Raw genomic sequence first — 26,677 nt, 5'->3', positions numbered from 1 at the left:
GGGTAGCGGTAGAGAGAAGAGGGCAGTGTAAGGAAAAAAGGTTTTCAACTTTCTAAATAAGTACATGACTTTTAATGTTAGAAAAAAAGGCTATTTTATCATGTAAAAGATAATTTTATATGTACAGGCACATATGTATCTAGAATATATGAAAACAGAAAAATATACACTAACATGTTAACAGTAATTAAACCAAGGTGAGAGAATTATGAAATGCTTTTTCATCTTTTATTTCTCTGTATTTTCTCCCTAGATTATCTATATTTCATAAATAAAAAAACAAAAATACTCCAGAAGTCACTTTAACTTTTTGTTCCTACTGTTTTATTGAGCTATAATTAACACACCACAAATACATGTAACTTATAATAAATGTTATTATAAAATTATAACATAATAAATATAAACATATACCACTGTCAGTGAGCTAAACCTTTCTTAGAGGAAGAGGAGGATAAATTTTCACTTTCCTCCCATCGAGAAGATAAGCATTAGCAGTAAAACAAAAAGGCCCCAAAGACCTTGAACTTCTAAGCTAACATGACAAGAGTAGTTGAGAAAACATTCACAGTCTGTGATGACCTCAGCTTTACCTGAAGCAACATCAGCTATAAGTTTTGCTGTATTCAAACCACAGCGGGGGCCACAGCCACGGTCTCCATGGGTTAAGAGGAAGATGCAGAGTCCCTGTGTCTGTCTGCAGAAGCCAGCAACCTCCCTCCATGAGCTAGCTCCCAGGCCACAACCCCTACACACACTGCACCAACACCATACAGCACTCATCTCAATTCTCTCCAACTCTATTAGCAAAGTGAGGAGAAATGGGCAGCTACTCCCCATCCTCCTCATGCAGAAAATGAAAACACACAGAGGAAAATAACTAGAACCTATAATCACTAGTAAGGCAAGGGGCTTATCTTGAAAGTAACAATTCACTTTCCTGGACTTCACTAGGAAGATGCATCTTTGACCACAAATGTTACCACTTTCCTGACCCTTTTGTCTCTGGACTAAAGGATAATGACAGTCACCCTACACACACACACACACACACACACACACATACACACACACACTCCCTATGAACCATGGTACCATTAGAAGGCACTTATACAAATATAGCAAGACACACTGTTAGTCTACTTACTCAAGCTATCATAAAGAAGTGCCATGTTAGGCTAAAGAAGGTGGAAGGGAAAACATAAGAAAAGGCTGCTGGAACTGTGTGAGCAATAGCACTCCAATGTACTAAGTCACACAGAGGAACCAGGTCCAGTATGATCATGGTTCTCACAAAGACCCAGAGAGGCTGCTGCTTCACACTGCCATTCCAAATTTTAATCTCCTTTGTCTTAACAACCTTTTTCTTCCTTTCCCCTTTTGAACAAAAACGTTTTCTTTCTAAACAACTTAAGGAAGAACAAATAACCAGGGAATCTTCTTTAGTTCTAGCCTCAGAAGGGAAAAAAATCCAGCATCTTCAATAAGTGAACAAAAGTGAGAGGAGACTCGATGTAGCCCAAGAGCATTAAAAGTGAAACAGCGACAAACAAGTGTTCATCCACTCTTTTCTCAAACGCACACCTCCTCTCATTTGGGGGCTTCATGGGAAGGTGATTCACCATCAGGAAATACCACATAATGACATTCCCTCATTCTAACAGTTACTACTGTTACTGCTGCTCTCTTAGTTATGACAGAATGTCACACCAAAGACTTTCTGGATTTTAAACCATCCTTGTCCTGTAGAAATGAGAATGAATAGACCCTGAGAGATTTCTCACCTGAAGATATGTGAGGAACCAAGGTAGGGAGGGTGCTGGGCAGGATAGGGTGGGGCAAGAACACAGGCTTGCTTGGAATTTTATGTTGGGTTTCACCTCCCTATCTTTATTTCACCCCAAACCTCCACCACCTTAGAGGAGGCAAGGAGGACATGTTCCAAACAGCAAGGTCAGCAGAAAAGCTAACAAGCCTCACAAACAGGATGAAGACTCAAGAGCAATATGACATCACTTCAAAGACTCAAGCCAAATAAGAATCCCCAAGGGTGCCGTAGAGAAAACTCTGCTGAAGACTTGTGACAGTGGAAAAAATTCTGACTCTAATGAAGATAGGAGTTCTGAAAGTTCCTAAGTAATAACTTTCTTTGCAGTCATCAAAAGTTAGCACCTTATCCACTCTTTCTCATGACTCTTGCAACTAGTTAAACAAATAATATTAAATCAGTAGAGGTCAAATATTTAATCATGTCCAAACATGAGAAATAAAGAAGTGACAGTTTTCCCCATAATACGGACCTCAGCATGTATCTATTAAAGGAGAAGTTCCTACACCGGGTAAATTTCCTTCTATTTCTGCACCAAGTCAATTCAACATCTACTATGTGCAAGATGGTGCTAGGCTGCATGGCGAGTTCTACAACCCAAATGGAGAGATGTGATGTATTCATTTAAAAACTAGTGGGACACACTGGAATAATAAAAGAAATGAAAATAAATAAAACTATCTCCCTATGCAGCAAAATAAATGGATCTCACAAACATAAAGCGAAAGATGCCAGACATAACCGTACCGTATGGTTCCATCTATACCAAGTACAAACACAAGCAAAAATAATCTTTCGTGTTAGAAGTCAGGATAGTGGTTATACTTCTGGGGAGGAATTAAGGGGCACAAGGGGCACTCCTGGGGAGCTGGCAATGTTCGGTTTCTTGATCCAGTTGCTGGCTCATGAGTGGATGTGTTCACTTTTTGGAAATTCACTGAACTTATAATGTATGCCTTTTTCTGTATTCACGTTATACTTCACATACAGACAAATGCAAGTAGACACAGTTACCCTTGAGAAGTGGCTTCTTCCAAACCTTTCCAAACCTGAAAATACATTGCTACAGCACAGGTATATATATTAAGGACAAAGGGAAAAAAAGGTATCTGAGAATGTCTAGATATAAAAGAAACAAGATAAAGGAAAACTGGCATGGGGTTCCCAGGCCAGGAGAAAAGCCTACTGGACTTCAGAGCCTCCAGACACCGTGACAACCATCAGATCACAGATCACAGTAGCAGTCTGGGTTAAGAGGCAGGTTTCTGCCTAGTCAGGGCTTGTACTCTGCATCAGAGTGGGAGACCAATTAGCAGCAGTGAGTACTAGGGAGAGGAGACAGCACATCAATTTCCTTTACCTCACCATGGTTTTGAATAGAAACTGAATGATTATAATGATCCTAAAGATCACTGAAAACCTCTAACATACACTGAACAAACATAATGCCCAAGGTTCAAAGGGACAAATTTGAATCTGTAAAAATGAACAATTAAAACAAACACAAGCTTTGAGGCAGGATTATAGTTATAATTTAGGCTTCGTCATGGCACATCAGCATATAGAGTTAAAAATCCAGGGGATTGAGTACCATCTGTGGCACAGCTGAGATGGCATGGGGAATAATAGGAAGAAAGGCTGCTCTTTCAGGGTCTGCTCTTTTGTCCAAGGAGTTTCCCCACCTTGGGGTAGAGAGAGCCTAGCTTCCTCCACTGTTTCAGGGCCATGTATGTATGGATTAGTAATGCACCCACAATATTGCAGATGTGGATGCTAAAAACTTAGCCGATCAAATAGCTGCCTCTCTAATCTTGCTTTAGATAATTCCCACTAAAGTCAACACTCTTTTCTATAGTTAGTACAAAAGTCAGAATAATTAGAAGACAGGGAATTCTGTCACTAGAGATTTCTCACTTTCTTTCTCTCAGGGTATAAAGCTGAGGGGAGGAGGAGCAGTGAGGTTTCTCCAATTGAACAATTAAAGCTTTTATTCTAAAAGCTCTTTCATTGTCGTAGCAACTTAAGACACTGTATGTTCTTACCATAGATTTCACCGGACATTAACAGAGTAAGAAAACAAGAAATTCCACTAAGTTTTATTATATGGGCAATTTAGTTTAGGCTATAAATTTATACGTAGGACCTACAAACAGAATTTAAACTGGACAGCATCTATTGGCATTAAATTTAGAAAAATGTAGGTGGGGGTGTTAAGGAGTTCTTTTTTAAAAAGTTACCATTTTAATGTTTATTTTATTTTTATTATTTTTCAAAGTTTTTTATATATTTATTTTGAGACAGAGACAGCATAAGTTGGGAAGAGGCAGAGGCAGAGAGAGAATCCTAAGCCCCACATGGGGCTCAAACCCATGAAACTGTGAGATCATGACCTGAGCCAAAACCAAGAGTCAGATGATTAGCTGACTAAGCACCCAGGAGTCCCATTTATTTTGAGAGACAGAGAGAGAGAGACAGAGAGCGAGAGCATGCACATGCAGGGGAGGGGCAGAGAAAGAAAGGGAGAGAGAGAATCCCAAGCAAGCTCAGCATGGAGCCCAATGCAGGCTCAATCCCATGAACCATGAGATCATGACCTGAGCCAAAACCGAGTTGGTTGCTTAAATGACAGCCACCCAGGCGCCCCCCAAAAAGGGTTACCGTTTTAAAAAATGAAGTGTTTCAAATGAAATGAGCACAGGATATTTCAAATCTGTTCTTTCCACCTGTCCTGCTTTACCATTTTACCACATCTAAAAGGGTATCTCATGATATATAAAAGGTTATTAAAAGCTTAATTTTCAAATAATTTCAAACAAAAGCATATGTGTACACTCAAACACACACACACACACACACACACACACACACTCATACAAAATCATTAACCAACTATACAGAACTTCTTTGTGCTTTGGGTTCTTAACACAGAAAAAGAAAGAAGGGGCACTCTAGTAGATTTCTAATATGTGTCCCAGCACTGGCACTATTTGTTCATTCATAGAACATTCGTGAAATGCCTTCTATATGCCAGGCACTGAATTGGTGCTTGGGATTATGTATCACTGAAAAAAAACAAAGATCCCTGTCATCATGGAGTTTATGTTCCTGGGGGAGAGGGGTGAGTGGAGTAATGATAGAGGCAGTTGATATACACTAAGTATAATACATAGGCCAGTTATACAATGTGGTATGGAACTGGAAAACTAAGAATAAGATAAAGGCATTAAGAGTAGGAAGGTAAGGGAGCGGGCCATATAGTCTTGAAAGAATGGCATTCCAGGGGAGGAAACAATAGCAAGTGAGACGTGTTGAGGTCTTTAGGCAGGGGCTCCCTGGCAGGAGGAGGAAGAGTGAGCAGTTTTGTATAGTTGGAGGAGGGCAAATGGGAAGTAGGAGAGGAGGTCTGAGACAGAACAGGGCAGGGAGCCAATCAAGCAAAGTACTATAGGCCACTTTGAAAGCCTGGGCTTTTACTCTGAGCTAAGTAAGGAATCAGTGAAAGACTCCAATCAGACATTTCTAAAGGATCGCCGAGCTGCCATGCTGAGAAAAAAAGGGTGGACAGGGTGGTGGTAGTAGTAGCAGACAGGTCCACGTGTGTGATCGTTTCTTATGATGGTTATAATTTGTTATGAGTTTCAAATACACCAAAGTTTAGAAAACAGGATTACAAACTCTCCTGTACCTATCTATAATCTACATTCAACAGTTATTAACTTGTGGCTCACTCCCTCCCACTGTCCACCAATGGCCATGATTATTTTGACAGAAACTGGGTATCATTTGAAGGAAGGATGCACTAACAGATCTCCTAACAAATGAGGTGAGTATATATGATAGGAAAAGTAGTCACCAAGGACTCCAAGGCTTTTTTGGCCCAAGCAAACAGAAGGCTGGGAATGCCAACTGAAAAAGGGCAAGGCTACAGGTAAGACAGGTTTATGGGGGAAGAGTAGGAGCTCACATGACATATGTTAAGTGTGGGCTATTAGACACCCAATTAGAGACGCTGAGAAATGAATGCAGAGTTCAGAAGAGTCTGGTCCCAAGTCCTGAGAACACTATCCCTAGAATGGCCTCCTTGCGAGGTTGGCCCTTGGATTTCAGGAGGGTTTCCCCCACTCCTAGAACTGATAAGAGTGGCTCACTGTTCCTAGATGGTTTGAATAAAGAATGTAGTTTACTGCTGAACACCTGTTTTCCTGCTTGTAGTCTGAAATTTTTGGTACATGCCAGACAGATGTGCTTATGTGACCAGTTCCAAATAAAAAATGTGGGTACTGAGTCTGTAACGAGCTTCCCTGGCAGGCAACAACACTTCACACAACTCACTGCTGGGGGAATGAAGCATGTCCTATAGGATTCTAGCAGGACAGGACTCCTGGAAGTTTATACCTGGCTCCCTTTGGACTTCATCCCATGCACCTTTTTCCTTTGCTATTTTTGCTTTGTGTCCTTCCATTGTACTATAAATAGCAACTGAGGGTAAAACTACACGCTGAGTCCTGCGTACTCCTAGTCAATCATCAAACCTGAGGATGGTCTTGAGAACCTCCAACAAAACTTTTTCAATAAATTTGCTGGGAATGGAAACAGGAAGGGAGATGTCAAGATTTTTCACTTATAGCTGCCCCCCCACCCCCGCCAAAAAAAAATGGTGGAGAGGGAAGATGAGATTTTTAAAAGAATAGGGTCCATATTTTATGTTTTTAATGTTTGTTTATTCTGAGCGACAGAATGAGTGGGGAAGAACAGAGAGAGGGAGAAAGAGAAAATCCCAAGCAGGCTCCATGCTGTCAGCACAGAACCCAACGCAGGGCTCGATCTAACGAACTGTAAGATCATGACCTGAGCAGAAATCAAGAGTAGGACACTTAACCAACTGAGCCACCCAGGTGCTCCCAGGGCCCATATTTTAAAACTGGCAATTTAGGTTATGCAGAATTTGCTGGGTGACTTTTTTATTCAACTATTTACTTAGAAAAATGTTTTTGATTCATTAAACAATGGAATTAAACTAAGAAATTATGGAAGCTGCCTGGAGAGTGCTCATTAACAATCACAAAGAGCATCCCGTTCACAGCAAGTTTTGTTTAACCAATAGATCAAGAATAGCTCCTTCTAGAGCATAATTAATTTTCTATTTCACCCCAGATCTGAGAATAGTAGGTATTAAAAAGACCAGGTGTTCAGGAATGGTTTAAATGAATGAATTAGTGCAACTTCATGAACAGCATTTAAGAAAAATTAAATAAAAAACCCTGCAAACTATGGTTGACATTTGCCATTTCCAGTCCCAAATAAACCAAAACTGCATCTGGCCAAAGTGATTAGTACTTTGTCATATTTTTGGTAAGAATGAATGACATTTTTCTCTGTTCCTTTTTAAAACTATCCCACAAAGCAAGAGAGAAGACATAGGATTTTAAAGTACAGTAATACAATAAAAATATACTAGTACACACCTATTAAGAGCTGCCTCTAATTTACAAGAGGAAATCTTTATATATTTTATGTCAATGTCCATAACACTTTCTGAAATTCTCCATTAAAATTGCCAGGACAGGGGCACCTGGGTGGCTCAGATGGTTATGCGTCCAACTCAAGGCTTAGGCTGACTTTGGTTCAGGTCATGATCTTGTGGTTCATGGTGGGTTCAAGCTCCCTATCAGGCTCTGTGCTGACGGCTCAGAGCCTGGAGCCTACTTTGGATTCTGTGTCTCCCTCTCTTCCTGCCCATCCTCCACTCGTGCTCTGTCTCTGTCTCTCTCTCAAAGATGAATAAATATTAAAAAAATCTTTAAAACTGCCAGGACATTCTTTAGAAACAGCAAAGTAAGCTAAGCATCATCCATGTGAAGGGCTCTGTCATAAGCCTAGAAGGGCTATGAGAATCCTAAGAGTTAGCTTCCTATAAAGAGTTTCTAATCTAGTACAGAATAACACAAGCAAGAAATGAATGCATGGAAATTATTCCCTAGGCAGTCATTAAAAGAGCACTAGAAAACTGCTCATAAGGCAGGACAAAAGCAATCGCCAAGAACCAGACAGAGATGCCTATAACTAGAGGGGACAAAGAAGCCACCTGATGCAGAAACCTTCAGGAGTGAAAGATACAGAAAGAACAGAGTCATGAATATCAAAGGAGAATAACAATAGTAACCAAAGTCCAGGAGTAACAGAAGTCTTCAGCAAAAGTGAGTTATTTTATCTTGGTATCTTTAACCCAGCGAAGAAAATAAAGAAACCCTCATTTACTATGTAAAAAATGAATATACTAGACACTTTACATCTATTCTAGAATTCTAATTCTGACAAAAGCCTATGAAGTAGGAATTATTATTTCATTTTACAGATGAGGAAACTAAAAGCTTTATTAAATTTCATTCTAGGCCCTACTCTAACAAAGGGTGTTATAACTGTCTTGGGGTAAAAGCCAGGACATGACTATTAAATATAACAGAGTCGGACTTTCTATGAGGCTCATAAACTATAAATTCACCTTGAAAAATATATATAGGTTTCAAATTTATGTTCATAGGAAAGAGGAGAAAAAAGATAAATCATTTGTATTAGTTCAGTGGCAATTCTAAAAATAAAACCCAAAAACGAACTCTTTCTAAACACTAATAATTTTAAAACACTCTTATTTTCTTTCCTTAGAGGGATGAAATTTAAGTGTGAGGAGATCTTAACTTATTTATGACTAATGTATAACATCTATGATTATTAATATTACAAAAATTGAGAATGCTATAAAATAGGATCCTATCTTCAAGAGTCCTCTATTTCTAATATATTACTATAATGTTCTTGGACAACGAAAACAATAATGTAGATCTATTATAAGTTTCTCCAAGTATCTACGAAAAACAGACCATCCTATACAATTCACCAAAGATTTGAGCTCCTACAACTCACAAGGCATGGCAACTTGTTACTGGCTACTACATTAGAAGACAACTACAGAACAGCACTATACTATGCTCCTAATGTGAACTAGAGATACCTCAGGGCAATGAAAAGAAGACTGGGATGCTATTCTGGCAACAAGCTATGAAACCAGGTCAACTGCCTTTCTGGGTATCAACTATTGTCATCCATAAATAAAATGAAGGCTTTTCAAAATGAAAGACAAAACATTTGAGGTATACAGCTGACCTAGTTTTAATCTTCCTTTGCTTATTTACCTATTAAATAGATAAGAACAAAGAATTTTGGTATTTTGTAAAATCCAGTTGCATTCTTAAGTTAGAACGAATTAATCCAAGATAGAAACACATTCTATCTCTGACAAAAAACAAAAACTAATCCTTTAAAAAATTTCACTGTCGTATCACCATCAGCAGTTATTTTTAAAACACTTCAACAGTTACCTATTTGTTGAGAAGTTCAACCTTTGCCCTCCACATTACTTTGGGGAAAGAAGGATAGATTGAAAAGAAAGAGAAGCAGAGAAGCAAGCTTTACAATCAGAAAAGCTTGGATACAAGTCCAAGCCTTTGTTCATTCTTTCTAGAAAGAGGGAATGATACTATCAGTCTCAAAGTCTGCTATGTGAATTCAAGCAAGTGCCTTTACCATACCCAATGCGATGCCTGGCACAAGTCAAAAAAAAAAAAAAAAAAGTGTTAGCACTTCAAGCACTCTATACTTTCCCAGCTAGTAGATCTTCTTTATCACTTTAGTTCTAGTATCTGGTAAATTTTTTTAAAAAAAGAAAATACTAGAAATAGCACAATACTTACTCTAGCTCATTTGTCTAAGGTCATATGTTTATCTTATTCTATACCAGGTATTCTCAATTTGGGTGGTATCATTCTCCTCCCCAACAGGGGTGAAATGTGATTTTTGGAGGTGGAAGAGAAAAAGCTTAAGTCATTTTTATGTATAGAGCATAAAGATATACATACAGTACATGAACAGATGTACAGACATTTTAAAATTTCACAAAGGGTGATTAGGAAAAAAATATCTGCAAAGGCTTCTTCAGGAGGTGATAATGAAAATAAAGCTGAGAAACACTACTGTATTCTTTGAGGATACAAAGGATAGAACTATTAGTTCTCAAAATCACTGTCATGCTTTTTTAATTAAAATAAATCAAAATTTAATCGATTTAAGAGCTTTTCTTCAGACTTGTACCAGTATTAATAACAATAGTAATAATAATAATAATAATAATAATAATAATAATAATAAAGAGATACAACTTGTGATCTTTATCTATAGAAAAGCTGAGTAAGGAAAACAATCCTAATTAGGAATTGCAATCTAGGATCAAGGTCATTTAAATTAAGTCAGAAGTTATCAAAGGTAAGAAAATGCCAGATAAGAAATCTGGCATGCCATAAACTTGGCACATCAGTTTCTCTCTCAGTAGCAAAGAGACAGAAGGTAGCTTGTGAAGAAAGGTAAAAAGTAAAGGCAAAGAAAGAAAGACTAACTGGGGCAGGGGTGGGGGAGGGAGGTAGAGGAGGACACACAACTGCTGTCAAAACTGACAGCTGCCCATGGTCTCACTGATGCACAGGCAGCTTCTCCTGACAACCCTCAGTGAGCGATGCTACGGTGAATGGGCCAGAGCCATGGAAGGGCAGGGAGAAAGTGCCACCCGTTGCCTGAAATGGAAGAAGCCAGTACCAAGCTGTAAGGCCTGCAGCATTTAACTGGACTCTGAAGAACAACAGGATGGAACAATAGGTCACACAGTCCACAGAGATCTCTCCCTTGCTTCCTTTTGTTCTTATGTTCAGTCTAGACAAGAACAGCACATTCATTACATTGTGCTCCCCTCCAAATGAAAAGAGAGAAAATTGTCAAGCCTGACAGGGCCTTGCTTTGTCACTAGAGTAAGTTTGTTTTGCTCCCTACTGTCAGAGCATGAACTCCTTAAGAGCAAGAAATTTATCCTGTTCCTCTTTCATGGACCTAGCTCAGATGGTGCTCAAACACTGTTCTACCTACCAGATATGATATGATCTATGCTGCTTTGCATTGGGCTGTTTCTGTGGCTCTTGCCTCTTCAATTTGATGATAGGCAGAGGCTAGGTTTTTACTGGCTATTCCAGGCAAGGCTGTGTTTTTACATACCTTTTATTCTCACATCCCTAGAACACAGTGCAAGAATATGGAGGGTACTCAATAAAATCTGCAGGCTGGCTTCCTGTCCCCCAATGGGCATCAGGCCCGACATCTTCCTGTCCTCTAAGGAATAAGTCACAACTACCAACCACAAACATTTTGATCCTAAGACTAAAAAAAAAAAAAAAAAACAGTCTGCTCTGGGTGATCTGCTAAAAAAAACTTTGGAAAGGAGAAAAATGGTCAAGATCCATTCATTCTTTAAGGTCCAGATCAAATCAGGTCTTTCTACAAGCCTACTCAGAACCAAATGTTTGAAACTGTGACTACTTTCAAAGGCTCATTGAGAATCAAGGATCTGGGTTTTAATCTCTGTAATCTAACTAGCAATGTACTCCTGAGCAAGAGGTGCCAGTGTCTCTGAGCTAGAAATCTTCACTCGTAAATATGCGGGGGTGGCTTCTTTCCTAAGATTCCGTTAAAGTAAGCGTTTTCAAACTTGAGTGAACATCAGATACCTGGGAGGGAAAAGAATGGGAGGGGCCAGGAGGACACAGAGGAATGGATGAAGACAAGAAATGAGTTAAAAGATAACCAAATGTCATGTGCAAACCTTGGCAGGACTAGGATTTGAAAAAATGGTTGTAAAAACATTTTTGGCATACTTGAGGATATCTGAATACAGACTGAACATCAGGAGAAATTCTGAAAGCATTATTTAATTCTTTTAGGTGGTATTAGGATCATGTGGAAGACTGTATTTTAAGACAAGTATACTCAGGTATGGACAAGTGAGGGGTCATTGTGGTGCCACAACAATACACAAGTAATACATATACAAAATGTTAACAACTATTGAATCTAAGCAAAGGAGAGAGTGTTCATTCCTTCAACAGTTCTGTAATTGTGAACATTTTCATAGTAAAAAGTTTGGGGGAAATTACTAAAATGAAAACATAAAATTTATTTCTCAGAGATAAATCTTACTCCAAGAGTTTATGAACCCCAAGTTGAGAATTACTGGTCTAGCTAATTCACCTTTTTATCTTCCAGAGCATTAACTCAAAATAATGGGATATCCCCAAACTGCAAGAAACAAAGTACCAGCCCCTCACATATAACAACAATTAAGACAAAAGGATTGAAAAGAAGGGGTTTATCAAGAATTCAAACAACCAATTCAATCAAGTTTCCCTGAAAACACATACGTGCATGTCAAACTGGGGAACTCTAAACAAACTCTGTGGAGTGGATCAGTGCCAACTGCCAGTGGCCTGCACTGGTTCTAAGCCATGCAGGCAGACAGTGCGTAATGGTGCAGGCCTGTTTGCTATAACCACACACTGGAGGCCAGGTCAAATCCTTAAGTTGTGAGAGCAACTGTTTGCCTTGCTTGGTTTTGTGCAAGGGCTTCAGTTATAAAGATGTTACCACTGGGGAAAACTGGGTGAATGATACATGGGACCTCCCTATATACTCCCTATGTAATTTTCTGCAAATTCTTCAAATCTATAACTACCTCAAAAACAAAAACACCACATTATAGATCTCATGTCCTGGTCTTCTCCAGTTTGAACATATCCTTAACCTGCTCTTAAACCCTTCCCACAACCAATCTGAGAAATGATAAGCTTTCTTTAAAAAAAGCCCTTCAAAACCCTAAAGATAGTCAATTCTTAAGATTGTTAAAGTCTGAGAAGAGAAGAAATACAGAGAGATCTGTACATCTTCTACAAATAAACACCTTCCATCCAGGTCCCTCACATTCCTACACAGTACCTTTGCTTCACCTCAGGGTGCAATCTGAATTCTCAGTTGGCTCAGTTGTCCAGGATCACAAAATCAACTACAGAGGTGACAGGGACTCAGTGCAGCCAGCCTAGAGCACATTCATTCAGGGATGCCAACAGCTGACAGCTGGGGAGAAGAGCAGCTAGACCATTTACCTCCCCACACCTACTACTTTTCTGGCCTTCTGAGCCTGAGGAATAACTAGTACCCTGGTAACTGCCTCTCAATTTCACCTAAGGAAGAGGCTCAAGAGTCAGGACAAATCTATTGTTTTCCTGAAGAATAAGCATTCACACTTTCTGCTCCTGAGTAGAAATGGAGTATAAGTCAGAAATCATACAGAGGCATCTGGGTGGCTCAGTGTGTTGAGCGTCAGACTCCTGATTTCAGCTCAGCTCATGATCTCACAGTTCCTCAGTTCGAGTCTCACCTTGGGCTCTGCACTGACAGTGCACAGCCTGCTTGGGATTCTCTCTCTCCCTCTCTCTTTGTCCCTCCCCCTCTCCCCACACAAAGTAAGTAAATAAACTTAAAAAAAGAAAGACAGAAAGAAACCATACAGAAGCCTGCTCTCATCAAAAGGACCACTCCAACAGCCCCTCCTGCTGGAGCGGAAACCAGAAAATTCAGCTGCAAATTCCCCCTCATGCCAGCCTGCTCCCAGATCCCCCCTAGGCCAATGCCCAAAACTTTACAAGAGCTAGGAAGTTCTTGATGTGAGGAGTAGCAAGGGCATGTTTTCCAGGGTGCCAGCTGCATGACATCCTCTATCCATAATCACTACTTGCTCTGAGCCCTGACTGTGCCCCAAGTTATAGCACAGAGGTCACTGTATGAAAACAACACACAAGAAACATTACTGAGATGCCAATATGGTAAATGGCTGATTGGGTTTGTATTTGTCCTGAAGACTCACCATCTGGTTTTCATTTTACCTGAATACATGGGTTCTGTATAATTATTTTTAAAGGAGTCCTGAAAATGCATTTGTCCAACATTGCCTGGTTTTACAGGCAAGGAAGTACCTTTTGTATACAATTCAAAAGTAGAATACAAAAGCATCTATTACACACATAGATATGTATTTCATAGCCATGCTCATAAAGATGAGTAAAACAAACCAAAGCACCAATAGTGGTTATTGTAAGGTAGTAAATAAGGATTTAACTTTTAAAAATATTTTCCTATAGGGGCGCCTGTGTGGCTCAGTCAGTTAAGTGTCCAATTTTGGCTCAGGTGATGATCTCACAGTTCATGGGTTCAAGCCCCATGTTGGATTCTATGTCTCCCTTTCTCTCTGCCCCTCCCCCACTCACACTCTGTCTCTCTCAAAAATAAATAATAAACATTTAAAAAATGTATTTTCCTATATTTTACACCTTTTTTAAAAGAGTGTTCACATATTGCACAGTTATAATCAGAGTTGAGCTTAGAGGAAGAGGATCTCTACAGAGAAGATGAGGAAGGGAGCACAGCCTGGCTGGTGACAAAAGCTCTGTCAGCCAGAGCAGCACAGGCTGAAGTGAGGAAAGAAACACAATCCTGAGGACTTTCAAAGTGCTTCGTAAAATTCCAAAAGCTTACATTTAAAATGGCACCTTGTCTGCTCGTACACAAATCAGGAAGTATGTTAACAAACGCCAAAAAGTATAGGCTTTGGCTACCCCATTTCCCAGTGCAGCACCGGCAACATGCACAATAGCAGGAACGGATGCTTGACAGGAAGGTGCCATCCATCATTCCATTCACAGAGGGTACTTCATAAATAACTTGACTATTGTATTTAAATTACAGTTAAGTTAGAATTTCTGCTCCTTTCACCACTCTATAATCTTAAAAATAACATTTAACTGGAAAGCATCCAATTTCCCCCTAAGATGTACACCAAGATAGGGTCACTCTAGCAAGAGAATAGTCCACGGGTACTTTTTCATTATAAAGTCTTCAGTATTTCCTTTGACAGAAAAAGAGCAGCCATCTCATAAAATGTTACGTCTTCAAATGTCCCGTAGTCCACAGACAACAATATTTTCTTATTCTTACTAACAAATATTTATAGTGGAGATAAGCATGTTCTTAGAGACCAAAGAGAGAATAGGGCTGAGGAGGAAACCTCTTTACAATACTCAATATCGCACACCTGAGATCAGTTTAGCCATTGTCTCCCTAGATCAACCCCAGATTTGGAGATATGGCTTGATTTAAAGATATCCCAAATCCCCACAGCTGCTGGCTAACTCTAGAATCTGTGATGTTATGATGGTAAATTTCATTTACAATTAGGCAAGTCAGAAGCAATCACAAGAATGAAAAGTAAAATTTCAGATAAAAATAATTTAAAGTAAGATGGATTTAGTTCACTACAATCTAGGGTTATCTTTAAAAATTAAATATAGACTTATGCATATATATACATCCACACACACAAGAACACATACACTTACTTTTTGTCTGAGTTAAACTCTCCTCTTTCCCATCTAAAGCTGCAGAGTAAATCCTCATGTGACCATTTCAAGAACTATTTTTTGCTACTAAATTTTGCCAACAATCTGCTCAGCATTCTAGCAGATGTTTCTGTTTTCAAACCTCTGGGAACTTGGCTGGATCTGTTTTCTTTCCCCATGTTAAAAATAAAAGAAATGGCCCAAATGTGGCCTAATACCCTAGAGAAGCTTTTCCCCTACCCCACACCCCTCAATCTCCCTATTCATGTGACCTCCATGATCCCTTCTCAAATCTTTCTTTTCCATTAGAGATGTTTCCAATTATGGTCCATTAAGTTGCCAAGGATGACATCACCCCCCCCCCTTTTTTTTTAAGAAAATGCTACTGATTCCTAGTTACTTGGGGACCATCTGCAACAATTTAAACCAACTAGTCTGCTGGACCTTATAAACCCACAATGTCACAGGGGGGTAATTTGTTCAAAATCGATTCTACAAACAGAACAATACTCTTACAATGGGGGTTGGAGGGACAGGGGAATCTTGTCTTTTATATAATGATTTCTTTAAAAATATCTGTGCCTCAGGGCACGTGGGTAGCTCAGTCAGTTAAGCATCTGACTTAGGCTCAGGTCATGATCTCACAGTCCGTGAGTTCGAGCCCCACGTGGGGCTCTGTGCTGACAGCTCAGAGCCTGGATCCTGCTTCAGATTCTGTGTCTCCCTCTCTCTCTGCCCCTCCTCCACTCTCACTCTCTCTTTCTCTCAAAAATAAGTAAACATTAAAAAAAATTTTTTTTTAAGGGGCGACTGGGTGGCTCAGTCAGTTGAGTACCCGACTTTGGCTCAAGTCATGATCTCACAGTTAGTGAATTTGAGCCCCACGTCTGAGCTGTCAGCACAGAACCTGGAGCCTGCTTTGGATTCTGTGTGTGTGTGTGTGTGTGTGTGTGTCTCTCTCTCTGTCCCTCCCCCACTTGTGCTCTCTCTCTCTCTCTCAAAAATAAACTTTAAAAATTTTTTTAATAAAAACATAAATAGATATAGACAGATAGATAGATAGATAGATAGATAGATTTGTGCCTCAATCTTACCTCAGTGACATCCATAACTTTGATGGCCGCCAGCTGACCAGTTTTAACATGTCGACCCTGAAAAACAGAAAAAAAGAAACACAATTGGCACCACTGTTTTGCATGATCATTACAATAGAATGGCTGAAGTTTCAATGCATCATCTCTTTTGTAATTTTTCTCAAAAGTGATAATGAAATTAGTCCCATGCTCTCCAATAGAACAATACGGTTTGTAATACCAATGAACCACACTTAATAAACAAGTAGTAGAACAAACTGAGTTTTGATAAAGCCTCAATTCCTTCTTTCTGTCTTGGGTTCAATTTACATATCATTACCTCTCAATCTAAGCAACTTAGTATTTTCTTCTATACAACAGGATAGTCACTTTTTCTTTCTTAACATCCTGCAAGAATGAAATGACCCAAAAAACCTCTAGGTATTTACTGTCAAAAAATGGAAAAGTCATTTTTCCCCAGTATACTCTCAAGACCCATTACTTGATTTTATGAAAGTAATGCTAAGAGTCTTCTTTGAAGCTTTCCTGCAGTCCCAAGGTAGAGACGTTGGAAAATAATTACCCAGAACAGAGGGAGATAGGGATGATGCAGAAACAGAGACTGCTTTCTTACAGCTATAGTATAATTCCTGACTTAGGACCTAAAACCCACTATTTCTATCCCTGGCATTTTAAACCAATGTGAGGTCATTCTCCTCTCACCCAGATGAACAGGAATGGATTTAATTCCTGTCAGTCCTGTGCTTCTCCATCCACTCTTTGCAGTGCTCTGCCGGCCTTTTCTCCGGCGAGTAACATAGAGCTACCCAGATATCCTGAGCATGATCTACTTCAGGGCGTTATGAACAATGGTCTGCAACAAATGTAAAACACAAAGAATGTCCCCATATTTCCCAAGAGCCTGTCTCTCTTGTGGTCTCATGATGAACAGTTAGGAACTTTAGAACTTGAAACTTGAGGGAAGCTCTCCATTTAGTCTGGAAAGCTTACCCAGGAACTCAAGTTACATCTAGGACAAAACGACTCCATGAAAATGACTGTATTACAATTACATCTCAACAGTATGTGGTTGGGACACCATGGATTCCTGCAATGGCAGAGCAGTTCATGAGCAGTAAGTGCACAATAACAACATACAGGAAACTAGGACAAAATCCATAGGCCAAGAACCTCAACCCAACTCTCACCAATCCGCAGACATCACCACCTTCCTCCAAAGTGAACTACCTTCCTGGTCTTCAAAAGTGGGGACACCACTTGCCACAACACATACACCTGAAGTTCAGTCTCAAGTTCTGCTTCTGAGACAAGAAGGGTTATCCCACATTGGTCCATGATCCAAGAAACAACACCTCCTGCCCTTTCCGCCATTTCCCAGCTACCATTCCACCAGCATGCTCTTCCAGCATACTCAGCCTCAAAAGATCTGAACCGCTACCTCAGCTGCTGTGTCAGTACCCCATTAGACACCTTCCCCAGCATTCTCACACAGTTCTGCTCCACAGTCTGGCACTCTTTCTGCATTAAAAGCGATGTAACCCACAATCCTGAATAAAAATGCTGCCCTATATGTATGTTACCATAAGGCACACAAAATGATCGAAGAAGTCATGTAACATCTATAGAAGCTCCATCTCAGAGATGCTCGGCGTGGAATACAATTGTGTCAAGAAAGTTCTAATTTATGAACATTAAATGGGCTCCTATATTTCTGATTTGACTGCCATCTTTTACTACCTGTCTGTCCAAGATTCAGTATCTTTTGATAGTGTCCATTCCTGAATCACTTATGTAAAATTTTTGCCTATGTGCCTATGTATGTCATAGGATCTATAACTTCAGTCTTTTTTTTTTTTTTAATGTTTATTTATTTTCAAAGAGAGAGTGTGCACACTAGTGGATGAGGGACGGACAGAGACGGAGAGAATCCCAAGTAGCCCTGGGGCTGTCCACACAGAGCCCATCATGGGGCTCAATCCCACAAAACAAAAGATCATGACCTGAGCTGAAATTAAGAGTCAGATGTTTGACTTGGCCACCCAGGTTCCCCTAACCTCAGTCGTTTTTAAAAGTTCTGTAACCCCAGCTCTGTGCTAAGCATTAACACACAGGAAACTTAGTTGTCCTTCATGTCTTGGGCATTGGCAAGATCCTAAAGCTACAGGATAGTGATCCAGAGTATGGACTCCAGCATCAAGACTGTGTCCACACCTCATGTCCTCCACTCTGTAACATAACAGTGCCTCAGTCTCCTGTCTGTAGAAAAGGGGTAAGAGTGATGCTCAACTCACAGGTTTATCATGAAGAATAACTATAGTGCAGGGGCGCCTGGATGGCTCAGTCGGTTAAGTGTCCAACTCTTGATTTCGGCTCACATCGTGATCTCACGATTTGTGAGATCAAACCCTGCACTAGGCTCTGTGCTGACAGCGCTAAGCCTGCTTGGGATTCTCTCTCTCTCTCCCTCTCTCTCTCTTCTCTGTCCCTTCCCTGCTCATGTGCTCTACCTCTCTCTTTCAAATAAACATTTTTTAAAAAAGAAAAAAAAAGACTTAGCAGTCTGACAGTGGCATAAAACCTTAGAGTTATGAATTCACTTAGTATTTGCTTTACCAAGTAGAGTTTCCCCTACTAAGGGATTAGAGAATCAGGACCTAACAACTAATCAATTATTTGTGTCAGAAGGTGGACCACACAAAGGTACTAGTCTTCATTAACACATACCAGGTCTTCCAAAATTAGGTCCATTTTAAATTGAAATTGAAATCAGAAAACTGTCCAAGAATTCTGTCTCCCTCCTTTTCAAGAAACAAGACAACACTGAAAGAAATGAAATTTGGGACTCTGGCAGCATTGGGCTTTCATTTTTCTGCTACCACTTCATTACTACATTTCCTTGGGAAAGCTGCTTAACTTTGACAAGCTTCCTAGGATCACTGGAGGATCCCAATGTTCTTTTTAGAATAGACAGGTTATAAATAAAGTGCATACAATACATAAAACCCTTGCCATCGTATCTGGAATATAGTGGACTCTCGCATGACAGTCTTCCTCTCTACACTTTCACCAGAGGCCCATGCTAACCTTTTCTCTTAATTCACCTTGCAACTACCTTACCTAGTCAAGTTAGGCCCATTTCTCATTTTCAAAAGGCATGGCCAATATGAGGAAAGGCAGTGGGGTGCTAAAGTAATATACTTCTCTATTTTTTTAAAAGAAACAAACAAAAAGACAACCTCTAAATTTGAAACAAATAATTACCTACTCAGATGGATCATCTTTGCTTAAAAGAACCAAAATGGTGAGCCTAACAGTCCCAGGAGAAAAACTACAGCTGGGGCTGAATGTACTAAACATCTATATGCATGTAATTGTGTGCTAAGGAGGTCATAGGAAGAGTTGTTTGAAAGGATAAAAATTTGTCTGTGATTTACTCAGTATTAACCAAGAGAGAATACAGTCACCCGCTTAGGGTAGCTCAGCTATAAGCTTAAGTCTCCAAAAGTCAGATGCCCCCACCCATCAGAGAAGCCCTACCCATGTTCCCTTGGCATCACTCGAGAGTGTAACAAATGGCCCTCAGTGGTATAGGAAGAGAAAATACACATAATCATAACCAACTGCCTTGTGCTGGGGACTCAAGAATACAAGAAAAAGCATTATTTCACTGAAGTTTGAGGCTACTATAGCATCTACTATAGCATTCCACGCTGACCTCTATACCGTCTCTTAAAGGCTGCTTCATGTAGTCTGCTCCCTGAAGATGACCAATATGACCACTTTCCTTCACCTGAGTCTGAATCCAGAATTGTGTCTGTCACTAAAATGCCTAGCCTGTGCATGGAGAGATTTGGAACTTACTAGTAACAGGACCCTTACATTGTATCATCCACTCTTTTTTTTTTTTTTTTTTTAACGTTTATTTATTTTTGAGACAGAGAGAGACAGAGCATGAACGGGGGAGGGGCAGAGAGAGAGGGAGACAGAATCCGAAGCAGGCTCCAGGCTCTGAGCCATCAGCCCAGAGCCCGACGCGGGGCTCGAACTCACGGACCGCAAGATCGTGACCCAGGCTGAAGTCAGACGCTTAACTGACTGAGCCACCCAGGCACCCCTATCATCCACTCTTAAAACACCCCAGTATATGACTTGGTCAGTATTAAATATACCTACCTAACATCCATTTATAAACTTAACTCTTTTGTCCTATTGTCTGCATTTCTTGGACACGGTGTCCCATCCAGTGTTATAAAATGCCAGGAGGAAGAGACTAAAGGCGCCTGGCTTTATTTATGAGGCACCATGTAAACATTAATGCACTAATGAGACATCCAATGAAGAAAAGCCCCCAAATACTATTCAATAAACTATTTTCTTAGTAGCTTCTAAAAAACTTTATGAGGGCCAACAAAGCAGGTCATTCATTATCTTACTGACAGATGAAGAACTCTAAGGTGAGTTTTATTATTCTGCTGCCCAAGACACAACGGTAGCAGAATTTCCTTTCTACAACAATTATATAAAATGTGAGGGATGGACTCACCATTTCTACCAACTTGTCAAATTCCTGCAATTGAGGTTTTTTGTTTTTAAAGAAACAGCTTAAATTATTTCCCCTCAATGCCCTCAAAGGGTTATTAGCAAGATTTGGAATTAAAATGGCTACTGCAATAAATATTATTTCACACAAAGTCAGACTGGCTCACACTAACCAGACCTATCCCCTTCAGTAAAGCAAACTTCAAGGCATTTGATTCATTTTTGGTCTGTAAATGGGGAAAACGAATGTTTCTTTTTTCAAAAGGAAAATTCAAACTATTCTTGGCAGACATCCAAGCTAAGGAAAATGCCCTAATTTCTGACTTTCTTTCATGATTCTAAGAGAGTCAAAATTGCCACCTTGTATCTGCAAATATGCATTACATTAATGATACACGTTCCAACAAAAATACACATACATACACACCACAAGATTTTAAAATGCAAGGGCACTGTGACAGCCTGTCTGTCTGCCTCTACTGAAGGAAGTCTGTCCCTAACCCACAATGAGGAACCTAGCGGCAGAAGATCAGCATTCAGTCAAGGGAAGCTTTTAAATCCCAAGAGGAAAAAGATGGCATATCACCAAATAACAGGTAACTAACTCATGCTGCATAATCTTTACCTAGACCCCAGGTGACTCCATTAAAATACGTTTGATGAATACATATGTTTATTGAGAGACAAACTCTGGTCACAGGAGAAAACTTAGAGGGAGTGTGACTGAATCAAAGAAATGAAAGCCTGAGTCCTTTACTCAGGGCTCCTATCCTAGGGGATGGTCATGCTGCTGCTGAGACACCAATCATCCCTCACATACCCTTGTCATTGTATGGCACCAGTACCTCAGACCTGAACAAGGACGTGCACTGCAACTTAGCAGCTCCTTTTCTGCTCACAGAGCTTCCTACTTAAATCTCATCTTTCTGCACAGAATCATAAAGCTTTTGTACTCATTCAGCCTGAGAAAGTGGACAGACTATTAGAAGGAAAATTCTATTAGGTTTATGACACTTTAAAAGATAAGTAAACACAATTCAGGAACAATAAATATTTTCTCTTCTCCACAACACAAGAGTGCACACTGACAGCCTGAACTACAGCAAGCATGGCCCTTGTGACACCTGGGTAGCATTCTAATACTAGATATAGGACTGTAAGAACAGGACCCAAGGCACCGGGATGCTCCCACTCTTAGGGCATGTAGTGAACAAAGTGCTTCCTATGCATTTTCATTTACTCCTGATACAACCCAACATATGTATGTGCCGACGTCCCCACCTCATAGAGAAACTGAAGCTTTGAGAGGATTAAGTTAATCAGATTAAGATTCACACCCAGACTTGTACCCTATACCAGGCTGTAAACTTCAAAACAGAAAGGACCACAAACGCCCTATTAAACCAACTTCCATACAAGCTGCCAAGTATACTATTCTACACACAAATATTGTAAGCGATTATAATCAAACCTGGGGATGTAGTAACCAATAATGAAAACTTACTCTCAATTCCTGGCCTTTTCTCTCCTGTGATTAATCAGAAAAAGTCAACAAAAGAACATCCCAAAGGAATTCTTTAGGGAATCTGAAGGCATATGTAAGCACATTCAGAGTGCCTCATCCATGGCTTTCTAAAACTGATAACAGCCTTTTGTTTTTCCTTCATCTCACCATAAATTTTCTTTCAATAAATACTGGAGATCAGAATGTTTTTCCTTTCTGCTGAGTTTAACCTGAAACATAAACTTCAGAGATTTAACTTCCTGATACTGGCTTTCTATTTGCTTAATAGTAAAACCTATCAATGCTCAGTAAACTGAAGACTGACTATATTTAACCAGTGCTCAAGACATGCCCTATACACTCCCAGGGGAGATAAAACACTGGATCCGCCTTCAGGGAGCTTATAATTTAGAGGGGTGTTAAAAAAAACATCCACAAGAAGGGACATTAACATTGTGACAGAGAAACACTGTACTCTGTATCAGAAACACTTAGGAAACAGGACAGTGTGACACAAATTGCTCTGCCATGGTACGAGGTGCAAAAGGTACTAATGTTAAGGGGACCATTGCTGTGAGGCTAGTAGTGTAGACCCACCACAGAAGCTGCAGTGGGGCCTTTAAGGATTGTCCTAATGCTCTTGAAGATCACCAAAGGACAAGATGTGGACCCCTTAAGATCTGAACTACAAATAGTCCAAATCCCAGGCCAGAAGAAAGAGGGAGAACTCAGTGACTCACCCAGGACTAGAAGCTGTGTCACAAACTGCATCACCTCCCTCCAAACATGCAAAGACCTTAAAAGGGGGGTTTCATACACTGCACTGGACCAAGAAGATGCCAATCTAACTGAGTCGGGAAGGGGACATTCCATCATGGGATGATGCGTGTGCTGGCTGCAGAAGGGGCTGCTCCTCATTCCCTAGCCAACTTGGATGCTGTTACTTGATCTTAATGTTTTTTAGTGGTGTTTTGTTGGTATGCAGATGTAACATCTTAGGTATAAGAGGTTTCTTGTGGGAAAGAGAGATGTTAAGTCTTTTTTTTAAGCATGTAAAATTCAATTACAAAAATCACTTTCACCCATGATGTGTAGAGTTTCAGGCTCCATTCATGAGAATTCCATAAGTGGGATACAGGAAATCGTGACTTTTTAAAAGCCAGTCTCTAGTGATTCTTATGAGTTCTGAAGTTTGGAAATCACTTTTCCAAGCTTGTATTAAAAAGCCCAAATTCACGTTCTCATATCCTTTTTGGACTATACAGTATTTACTGACAGTAACATATGCACTCATCATCTTAGCTAGGGGTTTTGATGTGTGAAGGTTAGATTTATAAATTCAGGGTGCCTGGATGGCTCAGTCAGCTAAGCATCTGACTTCAGCTCAGGTCATGATCTCACAGTTTGGGAGTTCAAGCCCCACATCTGGCTTTGCGCTGACAGTGTGGAGACTGCTGGGGATTCTCTCTCTCACTCTCTCTCTCTCTCTGCCCCTCCTCCACCTGCATTCTCTCTCTCTCAAAATAAATAAATAAACTTGAAGATTTTTTAAAAAATAAGTAAATTCTAAGAAGTGACAATTATGTTTATAATAAAAACACAGAACTTCTGTTCTGAAATGTTCAGGAGCTCAAAGGACTGGCAAGCCTAGTTAACAAACTAGCTGATTTAATAGTCAAGAAAGTACACCCAGAGAGCAAGGAGGACACACACTAGTGAGGCCAAGTCCCCAGTGTGTCAATTCTCTCCCCAAGATGTCTTACTCACATCACACATAGTTCAATTTAAAAACTGAACAGGGGAAGGAGGGGTGCACAGGCAGAGCACAGAGGATTTTAGGGCAGTGAGCCTAATCTGTACTACACCATAATGATGGATACAAGTCATTATACATTTGTCCAAACCCACAGAACACCACCAAGAGCAACCTTACTGTAAACTATGGACTCTGACATGTCAATTCATCAACTGTAAAAAAAAAAAAAAAAAATGTGCCACTCTGGTGCAGGCTATCATAATGGGGGTGGTTATGTACATGCGGGAGCAATGTATATAGAAATCTCAGTACCTTCCTCTCAATTTTGCTGTGAACCTAAAACTGCTCTAAAAAAAAAAAAAAAAAAAAAAGATTAAAAAAATTTTTAATTCCAACATGTTCCCCCTTAGATTTCCTTATTTTAAATGCCAAATATGAACCCACATGACCACATGGTGAATGGCACGAGGCCTGCACTGGGCAATCAATCCACTTACCATTCTAAGGTTCTACATCCATCCACCTCCAAAGGCAAAGACCAGTTTCACTGGTTCTGTTTCATAAACCCCAAACCACAGGCCCCACTCCTCAGTGCTCTTTTTTAGGAAGTGTCTGTGAAAATTTCAAAATTCAACCAAAGTGGGGAGGCATGTTACCCAGACAGCACCCTGTGAGCCATTTAAGATAAGGAACCACATAATTAACTTGAAAGAGACAGCTCAGAACACTTCAAGAAACACCTCAGTCTTCAAAACCCTCCTTACAACAGAGCAGGAATAATGGCAACATGACCCCACCAACACCTGCTTTTCCCATCACACTCCTCCAAAGCCTAACTGGTGTGAGGTGAGCAGGGTTGTACTGTTGCACATCTCATGCTTGTAACTAATATTTCTCACTTTAGTAACTGTTTATCTGCCTCTTCCTCCCTTCCATGATCAGGCTATGGATGAGCAGGAAGGCAGAGAAAGCACAGGAATATGTACATGTTATAACATCAGTGCAGACTTGCAATTTAATAAGAAGACAGTGCAATTTCTATTCCCTCAAGAGTTTAAAATTAAAGACCTCAATATAGAATTATACCTTTCTTAGGTTGGACCTATCTTATCTGGAACAACAATCCCTTTAAGGAAAATTATGCCTCAGTAGCAGAGAATGTACAGACTTAACTTCCACTAAGAATCATAGTCAAAATAAACAGCATGTAAAAACTTTTACCTAGTGCCCAATCCCCAATAAATGAGTCATTCTGATGCTTACATCTTTTTTCTTTGAGAGCCCAATCTGAATGGAAATCTTGAGTACATTAAAGTAACTTTTCTTGGGGCGCCTGGCTGGCTCAGTCGGTTAAGCATCCGGCTTCGGCTCAGGTCATGATCTCACAGTTCGTGAGCTCAAGCCCCGTATCGGGCTCTGTGCTGACAGCTCAGAGCCTGGAGCCTGCTCCAGATTCTGTGTCTCCCTCTCGCTCTGCCCCTCCCCTGCTAGTGCTCTGTCTCTCAAAGATAAGTAAACATTTAAAAAATTTTTTTTAAATAAATAAAGTAATTTTCTTTAATGGCTCAGGGAAATCATCATGAACATCAATTACTATCCTGTCCTTGTAATTAAGTGACAGCCTCAGGGAACGTTACGTAAGGCTGTAATATTCTGACTCCTCTGAAGAAGACCCAGTCACTTGGGTTCTGTATGCTTGCTCTGTCATTTTTGGATGTGTTCTAGAACAGAATTGGGGTAGAAGGGGTGTTGGCCAGATAGCAAGCAAGTTCCAGTCAGGTGAGCTAGCAAAGGAGCAAAAAGCACCTTCATGTTGAGAAGTGGAGACAATTTGGATGAACATATACATGAAAGAGTGCAAAAAAAGAAATACTGCCATGAGAGCTTATGCATAATTCCTTCAAAGCAGGAGAGGGATTTGGCTGGGCAGTAAGTAAGCTGGGAAGAAAGGGCAGCTGCTTTTTAAAACACCTGGTGAAGCTGCATTAAAAAGGGCAGTGCTCCTTTCAAAGGAGGCAGAGTAGCCCCATGGTATGGTACACACATGAGCCAGTGTCTGGACCACAGTAGTAAGTGTGAGGAATCATGTTTTTTTTTTTTTATTTTTATTTTTTTAATTTTTTTTTTCAACGTTTATTTATTTTTGGGACAGAGAGAGACAGAGCATGAACAGGGGAGGGGCAGAGAGAGAGGGAGACACAGAATCGGAAACAGGCTCCAGGCTCTGAGCCATCAGCCCAGAGCCTGACGCGGGGCTCGAACTCCTGGACCGCGAGATCGTGACCTGGCTGAAGTCGGACGCTTAACCGACTGCGCCACCCAGGCGCCCCTGAGGAATCATGTTTTAAGAGGGAGATTGGCAAATTAAAAAAGCACCATGAGTAAAGGGTCCAGAAAATATAAAGGGGAAAAAAAATCAGCATATCAATTCTTATATTAACAGTAAAAGACATGGCACTGGCAAGTCTTCAAATCAAAGTATCTGAAACAATGGAGATTTGGGATTCTGCAAACAAGCTATCATTAACATTTAATACACATTTGCAACTGCCTTTTCTTCTACTTACTTGAAAAACTGAACTGACCAAATTAAGCAATTTCAGTTTAAAATAACAAAAGAATGTTTAATAGCATAAC

At 40.1% G+C, this 26,677-nt stretch overlaps 1 protein-coding gene across 11 annotated transcripts in view; it reads right to left on the bottom strand.

The window, feature by feature from the left end:
• MAP4K4 (mitogen-activated protein kinase kinase kinase kinase 4) overlaps positions 1-26,677 on the bottom strand; it is a 190,346-nt gene that overhangs the window by 90,886 nt on the left and 72,783 nt on the right. For all 11 annotated transcript variants that reach the window (XM_040454073.1, XM_040454078.1, XM_040454072.1 and 8 more), the window contains exon 2: positions 16,242-16,298. In XM_040454073.1, coding sequence (XP_040310007.1) covers positions 16,242-16,256 — 15 coding nt within the window. In that variant the 5' untranslated portion in view covers positions 16,257-16,298. The remainder of the gene's footprint in view (positions 1-16,241; positions 16,299-26,677) is intronic.

Source organism: Herpailurus yagouaroundi, unplaced genomic scaffold (assembly GCF_014898765.1).
Source record: "Herpailurus yagouaroundi ecotype Mexico unplaced genomic scaffold, PumYag 210, whole genome shotgun sequence".
NCBI lineage: Eukaryota > Metazoa > Chordata > Mammalia > Carnivora > Felidae > Herpailurus > Herpailurus yagouaroundi.
Note: the sequence above shows the minus strand (reverse complement) of the source record. Positions and strands in the feature narration are given on the sequence as shown.